The 23256-nt window shown below is 37.2% G+C and overlaps 1 protein-coding gene across 1 annotated transcript in view; it reads right to left on the reverse strand.

The window, feature by feature from the left end:
* LOC129217813 (muscle M-line assembly protein unc-89-like) overlaps positions 1-23256 on the reverse strand; it is a 161798-nt gene that overhangs the window by 96077 nt on the left and 42465 nt on the right. The window contains exons 16-21 of the mRNA XM_054852152.1: positions 22868-22976; positions 18262-18443; positions 14617-14725; positions 14376-14539; positions 9847-9958; positions 5593-5768 (exon numbers count right to left, since the gene is read on the reverse strand). Of these exons, the coding sequence (XP_054708127.1) occupies positions 5593-5768; positions 9847-9958; positions 14376-14539; positions 14617-14725; positions 18262-18443; positions 22868-22976 (852 nt within the window). The remainder of the gene's footprint in view (positions 1-5592; positions 5769-9846; positions 9959-14375; positions 14540-14616; positions 14726-18261; positions 18444-22867; positions 22977-23256) is intronic.

Below are 23256 nucleotides of genomic sequence, written 5' to 3' on the forward strand. Positions count from 1 at the left end.
AAGGACGTTTAAACTAGTAAACAATTACGAGGGCTATGTTTTCTCGAGGCCTGATTAGTAAAAAAACTGGAAACCACTGTGAAAATGAAAACTGTTTCAGTTTGATTATTTATAGGTCCATCATTCAGATCTACATAGTCACCATTCAAATAGAGTCAGTCATTTGTTGTAACGTGGTACAAACTTTCAAGCTGTCCCAGTAGAAAGCAGCAGCAAGGAGCCTTCAGCTGTGATTTTGTCGGACTGCAATTTCAAATACAAATACAAAAGTGATGACCAGCAGCAGGCTCTTAGCCCAGCTAGACTGGTCCTATTCAATTTACAATCCCCAGTGAAGATGAATGGCCCTCTTAAAACTATCTACTCCCTTGTTCATTACCACCTCTTCCGGTAATCTGTTCCAAGGTTCCACTACCCAGCTAAAATAATAATGTTTCCTAATATCCATGTTAGCCTGAGATTTAAATAGCCTACAACAATGACCCCTTGTCCTGTTTTCAGTGCTAAACTTCAGCCCCGTAACATCTTTCATTTTAATAAATTTAAACTACTGAACCATGTCCCCTCGGTCTCTTCTTTGCTCAAGACTGTACATTTTTAGCCTTCTAAGCCTGGAATCATAGTCTAAGTGAGAAAGTCCATTTATTAGCCTTGTAGCTCGCCTTTGAACCCTTTCCAATACATTAATGTTTTTCTTAAGATAAGGAGACCAAAACTGAACAGCATGCTCCAAATGAGGTCTTACCAAACTTCTGTATAAGGGCAGAAGAACTTCTTTAGATTTGTTTGAAATAGATCTATTGATAAACCCAAGCATCTTATTGGCCTTGTTACTAGCAATGCTGCACTGTTGACTAAACTTTAAATCCTGACTTATTAAGACCCGGACTTCCGGGTCCCTGATTCCGGAACCTATGGGTTCTTTCACTCACATTGGTGACAGTGAAATAATGGGAAATGAATCACTCTACACAACAATCGTGAACCGACTATCCACTCGACTTATCTGACCATTTCTCTGTACAAGATCATCAATGGCCAACCCCTCTCCTTTTACCCGCCCGCATCATGAACATCTGTACGTCTTGCTCCATTGCTTTTGCAACATTGAAGTCTCACACAGGGCCTAATTACCACACCGGCTGCTAGGTTTGGGACTAAGAGCCCTACATTTTTATAGAAACCTATTCATAGCAGTAAAGAGTCATTTATTTTAAGAAAATAATAAAAACTAGCGATTTATTACATGAAATACACCGCCAGTTCAGTCGTTTCCAGCCGAGGACTGCAGTTTCGTGCTTATTGGCACTCATCAGCCCGGCATAGGAAAGTGACTGAGCTGGAGATGGAAAACCTTTTAAGGAAGCCAAGAGTGCCAAACAAATTGGTAGCTAATATAGAATAAGCACCATATTAGCTACCAGTTTATAGGTAATTTACTGAATATACCATACCTTACCATCAATCTTCGAGTTGAACCGAACCATTGCTTCGGTCACTCGTCAGTTCCTTAAGAGGTTTTCCATCTCCACCCAGTCACTTTCCTATGCCAGGCTGATGAGTGCTAATAAGCACGAAGCTGCAGTCCTCGGCTGGAAATGATTAAGCTGGCGGCGTATTTCATGTATTTTTGCTTTAGCCCTGGCTAATGGGCGGTAAATTACTGAATAATGATTTATTAATTGAAAAAAACTACTGACACTGCATTAATACTTCTCTTGTTAGTCAGTAGTAAGAAAGTTTTATTTCTTAAGAAATTCATGCACAGTGAGGTATAGTTACTAGACTTTTTTTATTAGGAATAAACTAAAAAAATCTCTACACAAATAATGAAGCTAAAAAAAAATGTGAAACATAATTGTTTGGTAAATAACCATTTTTTTCTTTTGAATATTTGTTCGTGGGAGGGAAGAGCACGGTATGATCTTCAGTATTTAATTGAGCTATAGAAGGGTATTAAGTTAAAAAACGGGTTTTAAAGAGTAACCGCGGTGCTAGGCTTCTGCAAACAGAGCGACTACTAACTCTCCAGAGGGGCTTTTCACAAGGGCCCAGCACTGACACTCCAGAAAAGTTCAGCATTATTTTGCTCTGATATAAAGTGATAGAATAGAGAAGAGGGGGGCGGGGGCTCAAAAGTATTGCGGGTCTTGAGCCTCACTTTTAGTTTGTCGGACCCTGGAAGGAACGCTCTTTTCACCCTTTAAGGGGGTCCGGAATACAAAAATCGTCAAATTTTGCATTTTTTTTTTTTTATCATGTGAAAAATTACTCCGTTTTTTTCTACTTAAAAGGACGTTTGAATCTTGTTTCTATCTTAAATAGAACGAAAGATATAATTATTTTTGTTGCATATACCTACTAATGTGTACTTAACTTTAAAACTTTAAACGCGTTTTTCTCCATGATGCAATTTTTCCCAAATTCTTGCATTCAAACACTTATAAGTCAGGAACCGATAAAGATAAAGTAATGAAACTTGGAGCATATTTTTTTCAAACAGTTTACTTTAATTTTTATTCGGCGAATTTGAAAAAAAAAAAAAAAAAACGTTTACTGCAAAAATTATAATTTTTTTTAAAAAAAAAAGTATGTTTGAATTTTTCGAAATTTTTCTTCAAATATTTTTTATTGAATCAATATTTTTAAAATCGCCGAATAAAAATTAAAGCTTAGATATTTGTGCGTGATTTATTTAAAAAAATTGAAAATTGATCATGAGTTTTTTGAGTTACAGCAATTTAAAGCAACCCCATTTTGTTTTAAAAAATTAATTAAATTTAAATAAAAATTATAAATTTAAATTATTTTTCATAATTATGTTATGATTTTGCTTATTAAATAAATGGTGAATCAGTGCAAAAAATTTCAAAACTCTAAATAAAAAAAATTTTAAAATGTGTCCCGGACCCTCTTAATCAGTTGTCGATAAATTTCTGCTACAATTGCATTTCTCAGAGTGAAGGACAGCACTCACTTCACGGGAGATTCTATTTTTTTGAGCCATGTTTACTTGCTTATAGTACTCTCCGAACTGATTACTCACCCGCAATTTCATAAACGGATATATTAGAGACACTGCTCAACACATCTGTGTAAAGAATCATCGCATTTTCACGGAGCATCCGTTTTGTGACTGATCGGATATCGAAAAAAATCCTCGTAGCTATCAGTTTCTATTTTGAAAAGTTGAGCAGATCACAAAGATATTCTGATCTTGTGAGTATATGAACTAAAGTACACTTAAAAATGTCGCAGGTTTTATTTATCTTGCTCATGAACTCGTTTAGTGTATTCAACTCGCTAGCTAGAATTGCAATACCAGGATTTAATTTTACTAAGCTATTTCATCAATTCATCTCCTTTTAGCATTTGAAACGATTTGGATTGTAAATTTATGCAAGGAAATTAATGCTTGTACCATACACGAGTATCAAAATCAGCTCAATCTATGATCTTTCGAAACCTGTTTTACATAATTTTACATGTTTTTGTCTATGCTGCTGTTGTGTCCCAATGCGATTTGGAACGAATTCCTCTCAATATGTCAAAAACCGTTGCCGGACGCCCGTTTTACTTCCTAACCAGCCCAATTGATGCTTTTAGCCAATGGAAAAAGTTTCGGGGAAACATTGCATAATCAGTTCACGTTCTTGATTGCGCAGGTTAGTACATGGCATTAACTTAAGATGCCTCATTAGCTTTAATGTAATTTAAATGAAAACGAGCTGATGTGTACATCACATGACTTCCTTTTACTCCAATTTAATGTCATTTCCCCATTGTTGGCATTTTCAATATGATACAATTGTTTACTCTCTAAATATCACCAACAGTGGCCCAATTGAAACCAGATTAAAAAAAATAATAAAAAATTGAAAAAAAAATTTGCCAAATTTGTCGCCAAGTTGGCGACAAAACTTGGTGACCAAACGACTTGCGATATATCGCCAAGTGTCCTCCAAATTATAACACTACTTGAGTTTACATCGAAATTATAGCTTGACCACGAAAAGAAGGCGGATGACCTTGAAGCGAAGCATCATTTTTTATAGGTAGAATCTGCCAGAAAGCACTAAATAGTAAGAGGCATGGTCTCGCTAATCCTATCTATTCCAAAATAATAACAAAGTCTATTACAAATGATATACATGATATTTTTGCTTCAAGGTCATCCGCCTTCTTTTCGTGGTCAAGCTATAACAATGATTTCCCCCAAAAAAGGTGCAAAAGATCCCCTTTGGAGCATCCGAATGCAACCAAAAAGAAAGGTGCATAACTAGACCCCACTAGGAGACTAAGTACCAAATCTCAACTTTCTAGGACATTCCGTTCTTGAATTATGCGACGTACATACACACATACGCACATACATACGTACGTACATACAGACGTCACGAGAAAACTCGTTGTAATTAACTCGGGGATCGTCAAAATGGATATTTCGGGTGTCTGTACGTTTCTAGGCACATATCCACGTGTGGTCGAGTTGAAAAAAAAAACTCAACATTCATTCGGGGGTGAGCAAAATTAAAATTAAGGCCGATTTCTGGGTGAAATTTTTTTCGCGAATACAATACTTCCTTTTTTGCAAAAGGAAGTAAAAAGGGTCGATTTACTTCAAAATCAGATCAAGTGAAAATGTTTTATCTGCAAATAGCCAGAAACTTCTGTTTATTTAAAAAAGAAAAAGGAAATGAAGTCAAACGACGAATGCTATTCAAACGAATAAAAAACATCTTTTAGAATATTGAAAAGGGCAAGCGTGAAATGTATTTTTGTATCTTTTGGAAAATTTTAAAATACTGGATTTGACCGGTTATCCAAACGCATGTATATTACATGATTTGAATTTAGTGACTTTTCCTCATCTCATAGAATATAGTACTCAATTTTTATTTATAAAGATCCATTGTTCATTCATCGTATTGCATAAGCTTCTGGTTTACAAGACTCTTTAAATATGTCGTAATACCAAAAAGTATTTTTTTGAATATTAAAAATAAAAGTTTTTTGAGCAATCACGATTGCTTATTGTTCTCATTTGACTGTTTTGATGTCCTATCTTTTTATTTTCCCACCGCCACCCTCCGCACCATCACCGTCGACCGGCTCCTCACGATGCTGCTCCTATAGCGAAAGCCGTCTCCAGGTTGCATCCATGTCCTACACACACGCGCATACATACGCAGCTACACACACACACGCACGCACACACACATACACACAACTACCCACACATTCATGCCTGCACACTGACACGAACACATATGCCTACACACACATACACATACCCCCCCCACACACATACACACATTCATATACACAACTACCCACACACTTATGCCAGCACACAGACAAACACACATGCCTACACACACATACACATACCCCCTACACACAAGCACACATACCCCCTACACACAAACACACATACCCCCACACACAAACACACATGCCTACATACACACACTCGTGATTGCGAAAAACATAATTTGAATTCAAGATGTCAAAATTCAAATTTTTTTTTTCTTCTTTTTTGCTTTTAGTCAAATCAACTTTTTTATGAGCATTTGACGAAATTATACTCACAGCCAACGGCAACATTTGTTTCAGAATCCGCATGTCCTTTGGGATTGTTTGCCACTAGCCGATAAGTTCCCGCATCAGTGTGCGTTACTTCCGGTATTAATAATTCCACAGTTCCATCCGGTAACACCGTGCTGCTGATTTTACTGCTGGGTCTCAGGGCTTTACCATCCTTCAACCTTTGAAATGAAAAGAAAACATTATTTGTGTATCAAGTTACAAGTTGATTGAAATCTGTGTAAATTAAATCTGTTTGGAGCACAGACTAATAATAAGAGTAGACCGAGCTATGGCAACCCTTTTGCTGCTCATAAACCAAACCATGTGACTGGTGGATATCCTAGCAACAGCGGGCGTTAATCGTAGCAGACGATCAACGCGAGCGAGAAATAAAATAAATAGAATTGATGAAACATGGAAGAATGATCTTTTATGGAGTCCGATTTGTAAATTTGTTATTCTAAGTTGTAAATATTTTGTTAATATAGTGAGTTTTTCGTTTAGATAGTATTGTGCATTTCTTTAGTCAATTTCAATAACTCTCAAAGCAGTTAAAGATGCAAATGTCCAAAAAGAATCGGCAAACGGTAAGATTTTTACCTACAATTTCAATTTAAGATACCGATTAGTACATTTTTTGCGTTAACGCAAAACGTTTATGCCATTACGTTTACGCCAACGCTGATGTAGTAGTTCCGAATGAAATTAAAGTTACTGAAAACTGCGATCAAAAACTAATTACTAATGTCAAAACAATGCATAACTAAAAGAAAAACAGTTCAATCATCTCTGCACCTGGGAAAAAAATTATAATAAAAACACATTACGTCTTAAAATACCTGCCGAGTGCCAAACTATAGATAATCCTGCCAGTTGGCAACCATGCCGCCAAAGTTTTCGCCGAGCCGTTTCCACCAGTCACATGATGTATCCATGAACCAATTTTTTCATCAGCAAGTCTGGGGAAGCTCGGTCTACTCTTATTATTAGTCTGTGGTTTGGAGAGTTAGAGTTTACCTAAGAACTGATCACAAGATAGTACAATGAAATTTCAACTACTTGGTTGTTTCACGCCGTGATTTTAAATCATCTTTCACTTAATTTAATTTCGATTCAAAAGTAACTTCCAACAGGTTGTTTCAAAAATAGAAAACACGAGATAAACGGAAACAAAATCTACTACCACACTTGCGATCAATTTTGAAATATGGGAGTAAACAAATTAATGTGATTCATGAAATACACCGCCAGCTCAGTCATTTCCAGCCGAGGACTGCAGTTTCGTGCTTATTAGCACTCATCAGCCCGGCATAGGAAAGTGAGCTGGAGATGGAAAACCTCTTAAAGAAGCCAAGAGTGCCAAACAAACTGGTAGCTAATATAGAATTAGCGCAGACCAGACGAATGACCGAAGCAATGGTTCGGTTCAACTAGAGGATTGAAGGCAAGGCATGGTATATTCAGTAAATTACCGGGGGGGGGGGGGGCAATAGCCAGGGCTATACAGAAATACATGAAATACACCGCCAGCTCAGTCATTTCAGTCAGAGTGCTAATAAGCACGAAACTGCAGTCCTCGGCTGGAAATGACTGAGCTGGCGGTGTATTTCATGTATTTCTGCTTTAGCCCTGGCTATTGGGCGGTAATTTACTGAATAAATTAATGATTCTTTGAAAATGACAATATGAAAAAAATTTGTTTCTTAAAGTTTAGTGGTCTTACATGTTCCTCCTCAGCAGATCAACAACTGCGACTCAATTATTTTCAACTTGCTTTACTAGTCATGTGGAAAAATTTAAGAACATTTGGTTATAAATTTCACCTTAACTGCTGTTTTTGATATCAAATTTATGTGTGTTTATTAGCCTATAAATTCCTTACTTTATGGAAAATCGAAAGAATTAAGTTTTTAGTTTTTCCTGCATTTCGAACGATTAAATTTCGATGTATATAATACTTTTGTGTCTATTTCACACTGATTCAGCGCATTATTTGATTTTCGTACAATTCTTTTTTTAAATTGTTTAAGATTACATTTGGTGGATTCAGTGGGTCGCAGATTGAGTATTTTTGGTGCAGACCTTCTTAAGCTTCTAAACTAAATGTGCATATTGCCGTTATCTACCTCTATCTACGTCACGAAGACATATGTGGGGTATTTACATTTTCCCTATAGACTCAGGGGGGGGGGGGGGAAACGAAATATGACTTCATTCCTTGTAGCTATCTTACTTTATCACTTTATGACTTTTTATCATCATTCCTTGTAGCTAAGAAACAGTCATAACGTGAAATTTCTCTTACTCAGTAACTCTCAGAGAGTGTAGTCTTGGACACGAAATTTTATTTCTCAGTTCGTCCAAAAGAGAGGGAAGGATCTAAAGCGGAAGCATCGAAACGCTGTTTCAGTTTATCCACCGCAATAACCTAGTGCAAATCATTCAAATACAAATTTTGACCCTCCCACTAAATTTCACTATGCACTGGGTTAAAGGCCACTCAGGCAACACAGGGAACGAAGAGGCAGACCGTCTACCTAGAACAGCTGCCGATTCCACAGATTTACAACCTGATCTGACGTTGCCCTTCCCTAAATCTTATCTTAAAAACTTGATTTTTACCCAATTGAAGGCGGACTGGCAGTACAGGTGGGATCAAGCGGAGACGGGCAGAGGGGTCTACGACGTATTCCCAACACTCAAGTTCTCTCCGCGTGTCTCACATCGCTGCCATACCGTCTTTTTAACAGGTCATGGACCCTTCCCTCAATATCGCCATCGTTTTGGTCTCATAGAATCACCACTCTGCGTGTGTGGTGGTGGTGGGGGGGGGGGGGTGATGCATATCATTATTTATTCGATTGTACACTGACAGATCGCCCGCATTTACGATGTCCCACAAATATCTCAAGACAGCAAAGAATTAGACAAGCTATCACTCACCCACACAGCACGCGGAGAATGAATGAAATTTTCAAATTATTGTCTTGTGAAGGACTTCTATTCCAAAGTACCACGTGGTTGCAACTTCCCGAGGGTCCCTAATCTGGGCAAGTCACTACTGTGATAGGAACAGGGAACCCTCGGGTGTGATGTGAAGTTTTCTTTTATCCCAATTGACTAATTATAATCGATAGACGATGTTGCTTTCTCTTCTGCCGCAGGTTAAGGACACGAATCAATATTCATGCGGTTAATTTTTGTACATTTTTTAAAGGGGGGGGGGGAGTAATAAATTCCTTTTGTTATTTTTACAGTGATCCCGACGATTAGTGTTTTATTTTTTCTTAGAGCAAACTTTCTGCTTACATGGTTAGTATGATTGATTTTATTTGAGCATTTTTTGCATAGAAAATTTCTCTTCGTCTTTTTTGAGCAATCACGATTGCTTATTGTTCTCATTTGACTGTTTTTGGCGTTACGCTGATTTTATTTCCCCGCCAGCACCCTCTGCAGCACCACCGTCGACCGGTTCCTCACGATGCTGCTCCTCTTGCGAAAACCGTCTCCAGGTTGCATCCATATCCTACACACACACACACACACACACACACACACACACGCGTGCATGCACACACCTACACATACACTCAATCCTACACACACACACACCTACACTCAATCCTACACACACACACACCTACACATACACTCAATCCTACACACACACATACACACACTCATGTCTGCACACAGACACAAACACACATGCCTACATACACACACGCGAACGCCTACACGCACACGCGCGTACACGCACAGCACTGCATACACAACACTCACACACATGCATACATACACTCACACACACACGTACCCACACACATGCGCCTACACAAACACAGACGCGCATACATACACACATACGCTCGTGATTGCGAAAAACATAATTTGAATTTAAGATGCCAAAAATTCAAATTAATATAATTTTTCTTTTTTGGTAACTTTGCAATGTAAACATGGTGAAAAATTATTTCTGTGGTGCTGATTACACATTTAAATTAATATTACGAATGCATTTTTTCAAGTGATTTAAGTAAGCGAAATATTTTTATTCTAATTAATGTTTTTGAATTTGCTGTACGCAAGGGGAGCTCTACAATTCACTTACTTACCATTTAATTTCAGGCACTGGTTTTCCAGAGATTTTTGCTCTCAAGCAAAGTTTGTCTCCTTCTGTCAAATTTAAATTGGCTGGCAACTTCTCCTTGAAAGCAGGTGGGAAGTCTGAAATATTTAGTTGAGTCTGAAACTTACCATTTAACTTCAGGCACTGGTTTTCCAGAGATTTTTGCTTTCAAGCAAAGTTTGTCTCCTTCTGTCAAATTTAAATTGGCTGGCAACTTCTCCTTGAAAGCAGGCGGGAAGTCTGAAATATTTAGTTGAGTCTGAATTTAGAAAACTTTAAGATCACACAAAAATCAATGTCAACTTCCCGAAAAGGAAAAGAAGTGTATATAAATTCAAGTCAGAACAAATTTTTCAGTGAATCAAAAAATATCGTGAAAACCAGAATTTAAAAAAAAAAATGCAACTTTTCCAGATAAAGAAAAGGAAAGTCAAAAAAGATGTGATTAAAAGTAAATAAAATTCTTTGAAATTATTGCCTATAGAGGGTGTTAAACATTTTTGAGGTCATTTTATTGCTTTGAAATTGATTTGCTCATTAACAGTTAATATTTATTCAATGAATATAAAAAGGGATCAACACTTTAGTACTGAAGCGCTTTCGAAGAAGTAGCAGTCTTCTTATAAAAAATGCGGTCGGTTTCTCGTGTGTTTTTCGTGTTAAAAATGTCGTGGAATTAGCATGCAATTTTAGTTTGGGCTGGAGTAACTACACCGCAAATATTAGTCACTCTTACCCTACCATCCTTTTTCATGAGTTATACATTTGAGCTGCTTATCCCGGAAAAATTTCTCCCTATGAAGAATAGATTGAAGAATAATTACTCAAAGACATTCAGAGGCAAAAAAATTACCATCGAGAAAAAGAAAAAATAACCCAATAATTTCCGTGGATCTTATATGTCTCGGCAAAGCTAGCGGGTCATAGCTAATTAATTATTTGAGCAACTTTCGTCAACATTCTAAAATTTAAATAGGTGATTCTTCTTTATCTTTACTAATAATAAGCTGAAAGTCTCTCTGTCAGGATGTCTGTAGGATGTCTGGATATCAGGATCTCTGTGACGTGCATAGCGCCTAGACCGTTCGGCCGATTTTCATGAAATTTGGCACACAGTTAATTTTTAGTATGGGGGTGTGCACCTCGAAGGGATTTTTCAAAAATTCGATGTGGATCTTTTTCTATTCCAATTTTAAGAACAAAATTATCATAAGATGGAAGAGTAAATTGCGAAATTATCATAACGTGGAACCGTAACATGGGTACAAGCCAATTGGCGAGAAAATTTCCCCACACATTATTTGTAAATATACAGGCGAACCAAAAGATCCTTTAATTTTTTCTATTACGGGCAAAGCCGTGCTTGTACCACTAGTGATGAATAAAGTTACATAATGTTAGATTTGCTTTTACTAGTGTTAATAAAGATGTATAGTTGCATTGAAATTCATTCCTAATTCATAAAAGTTTTATGATTTTATCTGAATATATGTATAGCTTTAACACTTAACTGATGAGGTGGATTGTCGTACTCCCCAGAAGAGTTGGATTTTGCATTCAAACGTTTTGTAACGTTTACAACCAAAGATTTAAGAGTATATGTACGTCCCTTACGATACTGTCTTAATTGTGTGTATATATATGAATAAATAACACAAAATCACTGGAAATTTTCCTATTTTAATTTGCTAAGCTTTGTGGAGTGCACAAGAAATAAAATCTTACCATGAAACCACACGAAATTGTATAATGATGAAAAAACCCTGAATAAGTAGCAGTCAATAAAACAGGTTCCTGGACGTATAAATTAATGGCCCTCGTATCCCCTTTATATCTCAGGTTAGTGGACGTATAAATTAATGGCCCTCGTATCCCCTTTATCTATATCTCAGGTTAGTGGACGTATAAATTAATGGCCCTCGTATCACCTTTATCTATATCTCAGGTTAGTGGACGTATAAATTAATGGCCCTCGTATCCCCTTTATCTATATCTCAGGTTAATGGACGTATAAGTTAATGGCCCTCGTATCCCCTTTATCTATATCTGAGGTTAGTGGACGTATAAATTAATGGCCCTCGTATCCCCTTTATCTATATCTCAGGTTTTGAAGTCTGCTGACGTTTTGAGTATAGTCTTCAAATGTAACGAGTTTCGGTGAGAAATGGAAGACATCTTTCACAAGCTTTGCAGGTAGATGTCGTGCCACATGCAGGCGGTGAAATCGTCAGCGAGAAATTGGTACCTTCAATTTCTCGCCAAGTCTTTAAAACTGGCACTTTTCTTAAAATTCCGACAGACTTGTAGATCTTATATCTCGATAAGAGAGGAAGTAGAGCAAATAATTTTTTCGTCAAAAAAAAGTCTCATTATCGTCGCCTCAGAGCAACAGTAAGGCATCGAAACCTCAAAACAACAGTAAGATATTATATCCTACTATTGCTCTGAGGCGACAATATGCTCTTTTGATTGCTACCCATTTTACAATGCTGGCCAAATTATTAGACTAAAGAGGGGTTTTTTTTGTACACTATTTGTACTAAAATACTATTTATTTTACTGTTAAAGTACAGTACATACTGTACACTGATTATTACGTTATTTTAGCATAATTTAATGATTGCAAGTGGAAGCACTGTCTGCTTTGTTTATGTTCTTTGTTTATCTACCTACCAGGAACATAACCTCAATCAGCTTAAACAGTTCACTAGTTCTTTTTATTAGTGTGCTCTGTGATATTTAAAGTTAGTTTCAGGTGATTAGTGAGTATGTGTATGTGAGTATATATAATAGTGAGTATAAACAATTTTTTACCTCCTTTTTTAAAAAGTTAAGAAATGGTGTAAACCTTGTGAAAAGTATGCCAAAAAGACTTGAAATGCTCATCAAGGACAAGGGAATGTATACTAAATATTAGATAATTATTTCACTGTTCGTTAATGTGTCTATAGTTACGTAATCAATAAAGAATTTGCTTGTAAAACAGTCTCAGTCTAATAATTTGGCCAGCACTGTAATTGTTGTTTCATTATTGCACCATTCGTGTGATTTCCTGGAAAGGGTTACATGCACTCCTCCTCAATACACTCAAACCTGTTCTTGTGCGGTGGATATTGACCGCAGAAAAAAAATCGCATCGAAAAAATCGTTAAAAACTTCTCTAGTAGCTGTGAAAGTAGTTTTCGCAACTAAAATTACTACTAAATCGCACAAAAAAAAAAGGAAAAATTAATTTGAATTCTGAAATTTTGAATTCAAATTATGTTTTTCGCAATCACGGGTTGCGACAGGACCCTCACTACTCATTGGTTACTACCCTACTCACTTGTTTCTAGACATGGCTCCTGTCCCTCCAAGCCCACCTCTCCTCTTGGGCGGTTACGTGCGTACAGTTGTGTATGTGTAGGCTTTTGTGTGTGCGTTAACCTGTGTGTATGCACGTTAGCAGTGTGTATGTGTGTAAAGGCGCGCGTGTGTATGTGTGTAAAGGCGCGTGTGTGTATGTGTGTGAGTGCTTATGTATATGAGCGTGCATGTGTGTAGGACATGGACGCCACCGACTAGGAGCGGCTACCGGGGGACGGAGTCGTGCCTGCAGGTGACGGTGCGGATTGAAAAAGGCACGGACACCAAAGACGGTCAAATGAGAACAATAAGCAATCGTGATTGCTCAAAAAAAAGAGAGTCGCAGAAAAAAAAGACCGCACAAAACCAGGTTTGAGTGTACTCCTGTCATAAAAAAAAATCTCCCCACCAGTTAAAATTAAACTCTCATCCAAAAATCCCTTTCCCCACTCTTTCTTACTGATATTTAAAAAATATATAGAGTTATTCAGGGAGAAGGGATAGCAGAAGTTACTGAGACAACTGCAAAGAGGGTTACTGTTTAGCGCCAATATTTGCCACTTTAATGAATTACTGTTTGGAATCGCGATTCTGATCATGGACATTTCGCTTATCTATTTGAGGCTATTTTCCACATCCCAGCGCCAAGCAGGCAACGGTATCGCCAAGTGGCATGCTGCTTCGATTCCACTATCCCATCTCACTTAATGCACTTAAGGGGAGTCAGTATTCCATATACTGTCAATGTTAATTTGCACAGGTTCATGCACCTTTTTCTGAAAATCTATTAAAGATACAATTATGAAATTTTTTCTGTACCTTAAGTAGGCTCTTTTTTCTATACTGAAGTAAAATTTTACAGAAAGAAAGCTTAGTTTTTTTTTTTTAAAATCTAATGCGCAAGTCACTCTATTTTTTTCCCCAAAAATGCCATTTAGCAAAACGAAATCAGCTCTATAAAATAATATTCTTGGAATATGAGAAAAATTTTACTTCAGTATATGCAATTAGATGTATGGGATAGGTGGTAAAAATTTCAAAGCATAACACAATTTAGTTTCTGAGAAAAAAGGAACATTTAGTTTCAAAAATACCATTTCGAGATTTTGCAATTTAAAGGGGAAAATCATACCTTATCAACATGTGTTTACATTTTTTTAAAGCTTATTTTAACTTACTTCTAATATGAGCACGATAAAGAAATTTGTATCATTAAAAAGGAAAGGAAATGGAGTTTCAAAATATATAAAAATCAAGAAATCAAATTTTTGAAAGTATTTAGGGTACTGACTCCCTTTAAGTAAGTGCCTACCAGCAACAATGAGCAGAGCATTTCTTGAATCCTCCCCAGCTTCGTTTTTCGCTTTGCACTTGACCGTTCCGGCATCTCCCACATCACTTATTCGACCTGTGAGCCTGTAGACATCTCCATCGGAGGTGGCAGAGGCGCCTTCGAAAGGTTTATTGTCCTTAAACCTGTAATAATAACATCATATTTTATGATAAAGTTTCATAGGTTTGGGCCAATAATGTCGAGGAATGCTTGGACATACCATGTGACCTCGGGAGGCGGGAAAGCATATATTTCCGCTTCAAATTTGAACTCTTCACCGAGTTCTGCACTCTGGTCCTTAGGATCCCGCGCAAACGCAGGAGCTTGTGCTGAGGAAGAAATGGAATTGGTTTCTTAATAAGCATTGAAAATTGATAGTTTAACAAGGAAAAAAAGTCATAAAGCCTTTTTTATGTGCATCAGTTTTGTACTCTAGGTCATTCCGATATTCTTAGTTCGATTCATAAAAAAAATGATCAGGATACGTACGAGTAACTGGAACAGGAAAAAAATTCGTGTGAACCGCAGTTTGAAATTCTGAAAAACATACGTTTCAGCCGTATTATAAGCAATTAAATCTAATGTTATACCGTAAACCGGGGTTACTTTGATACAGGTTTCGCATATTTTGTATTGTAGCACCCTCATTTTTCAAGATATTTCAACAATTCTTGAATCAAACGATAGCTTAACATCTCAGCTTCAAATTGCCGTTTGAAATTCTTCGACATATTGAATAGGGAGGGAGGAGGGTCAATTTTTTTTAAAATTAATGTTACCCCATCATCCGGGGTTACTTTGTAACAACGTGTTTTCTCCATCTAAAACGACTGTTTCGGTGGTTTGTAATAAAGTTACCCCATCCAAAAGATAGCCTGAGTTTTTTTTTAATAACAAAATTCAATTTTTCCACTTTTTTTGGGTTTAAAAAGCTGGTTTTAAGTGAAAAATGGTTCTTAAGTCACGTAGAGTGGTTCCTACCACTCTAAGCATGCTCATCTAGCAGGAATCAGGTTTGAATCAAACTAAAAAGAGAGAAAGTCATAGGAAACTTCTTTTATTATAAAACATCAGTTGAAAAAAGCTTGAAATCACATCAAGCGTGTTTTTTAAAAGTAAAACCACAGCCATCGTAATGTTTTTCTTCATTTCGACAATAAAAAAATATCAAGGTAACTTCACTTGATTAGAATAAAATAGAACTTGAACTAGAACTTGAAAAGAATAGATTCAAAAATTATAAACACTCGAAAAGAAATTAAGAATAAGGCACAGAAATCACAAACTTTTTAAAATAAATGAGGCTCATGAGATCTTTCTCTTATCGTGAACATTATCCAAGGTGCACTCACAGCAGTCTTTAATCTATGGCTTCAAGTCAACTGAAAACTGCATTCTCATTGTAACCCCATGGCCATGTTCAGAATTCCCCACGTATCAAAGTTACCCCTTCAACTTGTGTTGTTTTATGTTTGATTTCATAGTAAATTGTAGAATTGAGTTACAGAAATAATAAAAAAGACAAAATCATCTTAAATAGTTGTGTAATCAGAAAATAACTCACCCGAATTCAAAAGGTTGCTCAGTTGGTGGCACCAGATGAGGTTAGGACAACAAACTGAAAACCGCTAATGTCACGGATAACACATAAATCAGTGTTGCCAAAACCATTTTACTATTTCAATCAATTCGTGATGTCAGCGCACTTTGAAAAGTGATTATTGAAACTCTGAGACCACCAGGGGGTCGCCAATTGTAATATTAAGCCCCCAGAACGGTTCAAAAATAAAAAACAGGATTTTATAAAGTTACCCCGTCAGTCTAAAGTAACCCCGGTTTACGGTAGAAATTCAACGAACAAAAAACCACTCATTTAGAATGTGGTGTGGTGTCTCGCATGGTATCTCGCATGGTGTCTCGCAGTTACAAATTCATTCAATGCCGTCATACGACATCAGTAAAACCGAATTTTTAATGAAAACCGCTTGCCAAAATGTATTTAAGAATACTAGAACAAGCAAATAGAGTGAGTTAAAAACATTACATGCATAAAAACAGGATGTTAATAAATCTAATCTGGAACCGATTACTTTTGCATTTTTTTACGTCAAAAAAGATTATCTGAACAGCGAGGGGGAGGAAAAAATGAAGTTTTACGGAACAGAAGGGATAAAGGTAGTGAATACATACGCATATGTTGTCCAACATTGGAAGCATCTATTCACTTAGAACGTGTCGATATTTTCAACTCTTCATTATGGTCTAGAAAACGACACTTGTTCATAATTTTTTCGCAGTTGGAAAAATATAAAACATCATCGTTTTGCGTTTAAGACTTTCGGAATGACAATAGTTCTGCAAATAAAAATTATGCACTCCTGTTCGAATCCATTAAGTTCTTATAACAGCTATTTTGAGGGAAAGTACTCGGTTTGCGCAGTGTATTGTTTTATTTCCAGCATTTTGGTGCTTTTTTCGTGGCATACTTCCTTTTTAGTTTTTAAGAAAATGAGAGATATAATACTGCCTTTGAAACATATTTTTTTTGTAAAATTAGACACGGTAAATAAATATTGAAAACAAAATAGAAAAAAAAAACTGAATGCAGAAAAGAAAACGTTTAAATCGAATAATAAAATGTGCAAAAAAAAAATGTAAAAACTCACCTAATGCTTATAATTTCGTAAGTACAGTAGAAGGCCAAATATCTGAATCAGTCAGGACTAACCCGAGTTCGGATAAGCAAAAGTTTGGATCATTGGACAGGATAAGCAACTATAGGAATACTTTTGAGTTCGTGGAAAGATATTAAAATAAAGCATTTTAAATGCACAAAATGCATAATTAAAATTTTTTTGTAGTGAATGGCTATGTTTTCCAAAAATATAGTGTGTGTGCACAGTGCAATGCACCTTTACACTTTATCCAGACTAGTCCCAGGCCGTTAGAATTCTGTTGTTTGGACCTACATTTCATTCATTCTCCTTGTAGTGAATGGTATGTTCTCCAAAAATATAGTGTGTGTGCACAGTGCAATGCACCTTTACACTTTATCCAGACTAGGTCCAGGCTGTCAGAATTCTGTTGTTTGGACCTACATTACATTAATTCTCCCTGTAGTGGATGGCTATGTTCTCCAAAAATATAGTGTGTGTGAACATTGCAATGCACCTTTACACTTTATCCAGACTAGGTCCAGGCTGTCAGAATTCTGTTGTTTGGACCTACATTACATTAATTCTCCTTGTAGTGAATGGCTATGTTCTCCAAAAATATAGTGTGTGTGCACAGTGCAATGCACCTTTACACTTTATCCAGACTAGGTCCAGGCTGTCAGAATTCTGTTGTTTGGACCTACATTACATTAATTCTCCCTGTAGTGGATGGCTATGTTCTCCAAAAATATAGTGTGTGTGAACATTGCAATGCACCTTTACACTTTATCCAGACTAGGTCCAGGCTGTCAGAATTCTGTTGTTTGGACCTACATTACATTAATTCTCCCTGTAGTGGATGGCTATGTTCTCCAAAAATATAGTGTGTGTGAACATTGCAATGCACCTTTACACTTTATCAAGACTAGGTCCAGGCTGTTAGAATTCTGCTGTTTGGACCTACATTACATTCATTCTCCTAACTACTTATTCTCCAACTATACATTGGATAGTGCTCTTTTTGAGTACTCATTCGTAAAACAAATGAGAGAGGAATTACGTTCGTGTAGAACTAGAGTTCGGTTAGTTGGAGTTCGGATAATCGGCGATCAACAGTATTTGTTTTGAAAATCGAAAATCCAGCGTCCAAGATCTCTACAAGTTTCTCCAGTTTTATCACTGTCGTAGAAATAAAGATCCCAAATGCTCACCTTTGATGGACACTGCACACTGGGCACTCGCTGTCCCTGCGTCATTGGTCGCTGTGCAGGTGTAACTACCCACTTCATCCTTGGTGACGCTCTTGATTCCGAGCGAAAAGTGTCGCTTTTCAGGCTCCGAAGTGATTTCGAAGCGGTCGGATCCGATAGGGATGGGCTGCCCGTCTTTCAGCCTGGAAGAGTGATCAGTGAGCAAATCGCAAGTGAACATAATAGAACATTTAGTAAATACAGTCAGACCTCAATATAGGATTACCCGCTTATAAGGTCACCCCGGATATAAGACCACTTTTCTTAAGTCCCGGCTCACTGAATAGGAATTCTATGTCATGTATTATCGGATATATGGTCAGGTCATATAAGCGATTAATGTATTAAGGTCACTTTTGTCAGATTTCTTTGAATGATTTCAGTGCCTAACATATTCACTTCCAAGAATTCACCGCGATATACGATCCTTAAAAAGTGAAAAGTCGTTTTTCCTAGCAGGTAGTGCACAGAATGCAGTAGTAAGTGAGCATTACGACAGTGATACTAAAATATGAAGCAGTAATGCGGGCACTCAGCGTGTACATATTGCACTCTTTTATCAGTCATGAGAAGCTGAAGAAATTTTCAGAAAAAATTATAAACCATTTTGTTTAAATTAAAGAAAAAACACATTAGTCCTGTATTAATGACAATTTTAAGTAAAGTAAGTGGCACATCAATTGTTTACTTGGGGATATTTAATGCAGCTTTACTCTAAATGAAAGTTTTAAAAAATAATTTCAAAATTACTTATTGATTCCAAAAATTTAAATTGGTTCAAATCAATTTAACTATAATAACCTAAATAACTGATAGTTTTGAACGTATTAAATTTGAAGTGATTTAATGAATTAAATGTTTATTTATCAATGAATATATATGAATCGGTTAAAAGGTCAACCTGCTTATAAGGTCAGTTTCGTGAAGTCAAGAAGGGTGACCTAACACCGAGGTCCGACTGTAATGGTCAGATAATGGTGAAACTTCTATAGTTAAAAATAAAATGCAAAAAAAAAAAAAAAAAAAAATCTAAAATATGAATATTTAAATCATTTATTCATACTAATTCTGAATTATCGTCACCGTTTCGTCCAGAAACCAGACATACTAGAATTTCTCCACAGCTTCACGATGATTTCTAATATAACAAATTGTTGATGTTGTAGACTAATGGGTGGTCAAATTTTTTGCCATTAAGATCGACTTGACAGCGTCGCGTTATAATTCCTAAATTTCTAGCTTGTCGGTTAGTGAACATAACAAAAAAATATTTTTTTTTTAAATCATGGTTCGTGCTTATTAATCAAATTGCACATACAAGAAAGGAACAAAAAGAAAAACAAAATCCGTAAATACAAAGGGATCAATCCATAAAAAGTATGAGATCTTAGGAAGTCAAACTAAGGAGTATATAATAATAAAAATAATCTTGTAAAACCTCAGAGTGCGAATTTGACAAGGAGAAATGTTGCTTATTCTTTGTTATTTCTAGGTAAATAAAAGGGCAAAAGAGTCATTGTGCCACCTTATAAGCCTCAAGGAAGATGCTTGTAAGTTGCTCGACTGCAATTGTAGACTTGTTGAAATAGGTACACGTGATCGAAGTGCAAATCTCAACATTCAACCACACAATAAAACACATAATTTGCACAAAAAGCAGCTGCTTGAATTTTACTGGCAAAGTGAAAATAATCAAAATTACCGATAATACATGAAATACACCGCCAGCTCAGTCAATTCCAGCCGAGTACTGCAGTTTCGTGCTTATTAGCACTCATGAGTCCGGCATAGGAGTGACTGAGCTGGAGTTGGAAAACCTTTTAAGGAATCCTAGAGTGCCAAACAAACTGGTAGCTAGTACAGAATTAGCGCTGACCAGACGAGTGACCGAAACAGTGGTTCGGTTCAACTCGAATATTGAAGGCAAGGTAGGTATATTCAGTAAGTTACCGCTGGTGTGCAAAAATTAATAACGAGACGGTTTTTTCAATATAACTTTGTACAAAAGTTTTCCAAATCAACACATTTAATACCGCAAGATCCCCAACACGTAAGGACATGTGTAATGTAAGCAACACTAACTAAAAGAGAAATCAGAGGGATAAAAAGGAGCTTTATTGGAAAAGTAGCATGGAGCGAAATGCGACTGAAGGCCGAAACATCCCTGTGATGGGTGTCCAGCAAGAAACATCCGGTCTTTAGTAGGGGATATGATCTCCCCCGACTGCTAGGCAGGTTTCACAGCGTCTGCCCATGCTGAGAATGAGGGTGTCAATGAGTTGTTGAGGCATTGCTGCCCATTCGTCTTGCAGCGTCGAGCAATCGAAGCTCCCGAATCGTTACTGGTGGTAAGGTACGAGCTGCCAAGCGTCTGAATAGAAAATCCCATACATGCTCGATGGGATTGAGATCCGGAGATCGTGCCGGCCAATCCATACGTTCAATATCCTCACTCTCTAAGAGCTATTCGGCAGCTACTGTGCGATGACATGGTGCATTGTCGTCCATGAAAAGGAACTGCGGACCCATAGCGCCTCTAAAAAGACGCACATATGGAAGAAGAATCTCGTTACAATAACGGGTCCCGTTGACTGAACCTGCGTCGAAGATGTGAAGGTCTGTACGACTACTAAGCATGATGCCTCCCCAAACGAGAACACCGCGACCTCCATACCTGTCCCTTTCAATGATGTTCGAGGGATGATTGCGGCTTCCCCGCTCTCTCCAGATGAGTATGCGATGAGAATTGCTACTCAGACTGAATCTGCTCTAATCTGTAAAGAGTACTCGTCCCCATTCATTGTCTCTCCAATTCCGGTGTTCCCGGCAGCACAGAGAACGCCTTCTCCGATGGGCAGGCGTTAGAGGTACACATCGTATAGGGCGTCGTGCAAACAGACCACCACCGTGCAGTCTTCTGGTCACGGTAAAACGCGATATCGGTCGTCCAGTCGCCTGTGTCGTGTGTCTAGCGATTTCTCCCGCTGTCTGCCGCCTGTTTCTTTTGGCCTGTAAGACAATATACCGGTCATCTGCGGGTGTGGATCCTCATGGACGACCACTAGTGAACCCCCGGATAGCTGTTCCTGTAGTTTGATATTGTCTCCAAAGTCGTGAAACGATGCTGTGAGCAATTCCGAACTCTGCAGCCACACTTGTCACACTGCGGCCTTCCTCCAACTTCCCAATGATTCGACCTCGGGTAAAAGCATCCAGATGTCGTCTAACAGATTGATTATTCGCCATTTCTCGCTGAGGCAGCAACTCGGTGTGATTTTAACTGCTATACGGCGTGCAATCCCTTTGCCAGAAATACTGATCTTACACCGACAACATGCTTTATACTACTCAGACACTCCCCCATTACGTCTGCCTGCATATCTGCGCATGTGCTACCGTACATCACCTTACTTAATCTCCTGATTGGTCTTTCTGTCCGCTCTGCCTCTTCGTTCAGCTGATATGCTAATTTTTCGACTTCGTCCTTAATTTTTGCACACCAGTGTATAGCCAGGGCTAAGGCAGAAATACATGAAATGCACCTTAGTCACTCCTATGCCGGGCTGATGAGTGCTAATAAGCACGAAACTTCAGTCCTCGGCTGGAATTGACTGAGTTGGCGGTGTATTTCATGTATTTCTGCCTTAGCCCTGGCTATAGGGCGGTAACTTACTGAATAGTGACCGATAAGTTAGAAGTCTTCATCTTAAAGCTCATTCTTGCTCAAACTTATTCCTGAATTGACCTTTGATGGGAGAAACTAAAGTTATGCTACAAAGTTGAAAAATCCTAAATTAGTTGCATACTTGTTTAAAAAAAAAAAAAACAAGAATCTTTTTTTTTTCCAGAGCGTATTCAAAACGCTCTTGTACCGTTACTTCACGAAGGTTACGACTGAACCCTGTAACCTTGCGCATAAAGTATAATTCGCAACATTGCTCATCACAAGGTAGTTATCTCATACTTAACTTTCACACAATAGTAAGCTTTTGTCATTACTTAGCCTATAATTAACCGGCTCTGGTTTCAATAGAAAAGAAAGACAAGAGCTAAAATTTCAAAAATCTGTGATTTAGTGTTTTTGACTTTTAAAGAGATACTACACGTAAATAAATTTCCTAAAAATGACACATAGAAATGTATATATATATTTTTTTTTTGTTCGTTTAATACGATATGACTTTTTTCTTTTAGTATACATAAGATTTGAAGTATCCAAAATCAGAGAAATAAATATTAATCTGTGTGAAAGTAATAGTAAGACCAAAAAACGTTAAATGCACAAGTTGGAAAAAAAAAAAAAAAAAAACAGACGTGATTTTTTTTTTTTTTTTTTTTTTTTTGCTTTCTGCATTTCAGAAAGATGTGAACTTTTGTCTGATGAATTAACATACGTAACCTCAGATAAAAAAAGGGGTTCCTAGAAACCCCCAAAACAGGTGTCTGCATTTTTCTTTTTTGAAAATGTGTGCTTTTACCACTGTTTGATTTTATGTTTAACAACCAAAAAGAAATGTTTTTTTTTAATCATTCTTAACTTAATAAAAGACAAAAAAAAATGGGTTACCATTTTATGTTTGGAGTGGGAAAGCCAGAGATTTTGGCCTTCAGCCGCACTGGAGCTCCATACCGAACTTGTTGATCCTGCAAATCTTCCACTTGTGGAGCTACTGGCTCTAAAATCAGACACATACACATAATCAGGAAGCAATACTTCTAAATTCTTATAATTCTAAGTTCATATTCATTTCTATAATCTACTGCCAGAATTATTTGTGCTAACTAGATCAGTACTTGAGTCTTTTCATATAACTACAGTGAAACCTCCCTTAACGGACACTCCCGAATAACGGACACCTCTAATTAACGGACATTTTTTCAAGTCCCAGTCCCTCAATATAGGCCATTCCATGTCATTCCCTCTGAATAACGGACACTCCGAATAACGGACAGTTA

This window comes from Uloborus diversus, chromosome 2 (assembly GCF_026930045.1).
Source record: "Uloborus diversus isolate 005 chromosome 2, Udiv.v.3.1, whole genome shotgun sequence".
Taxonomy (NCBI): domain Eukaryota; kingdom Metazoa; phylum Arthropoda; class Arachnida; order Araneae; family Uloboridae; genus Uloborus; species Uloborus diversus.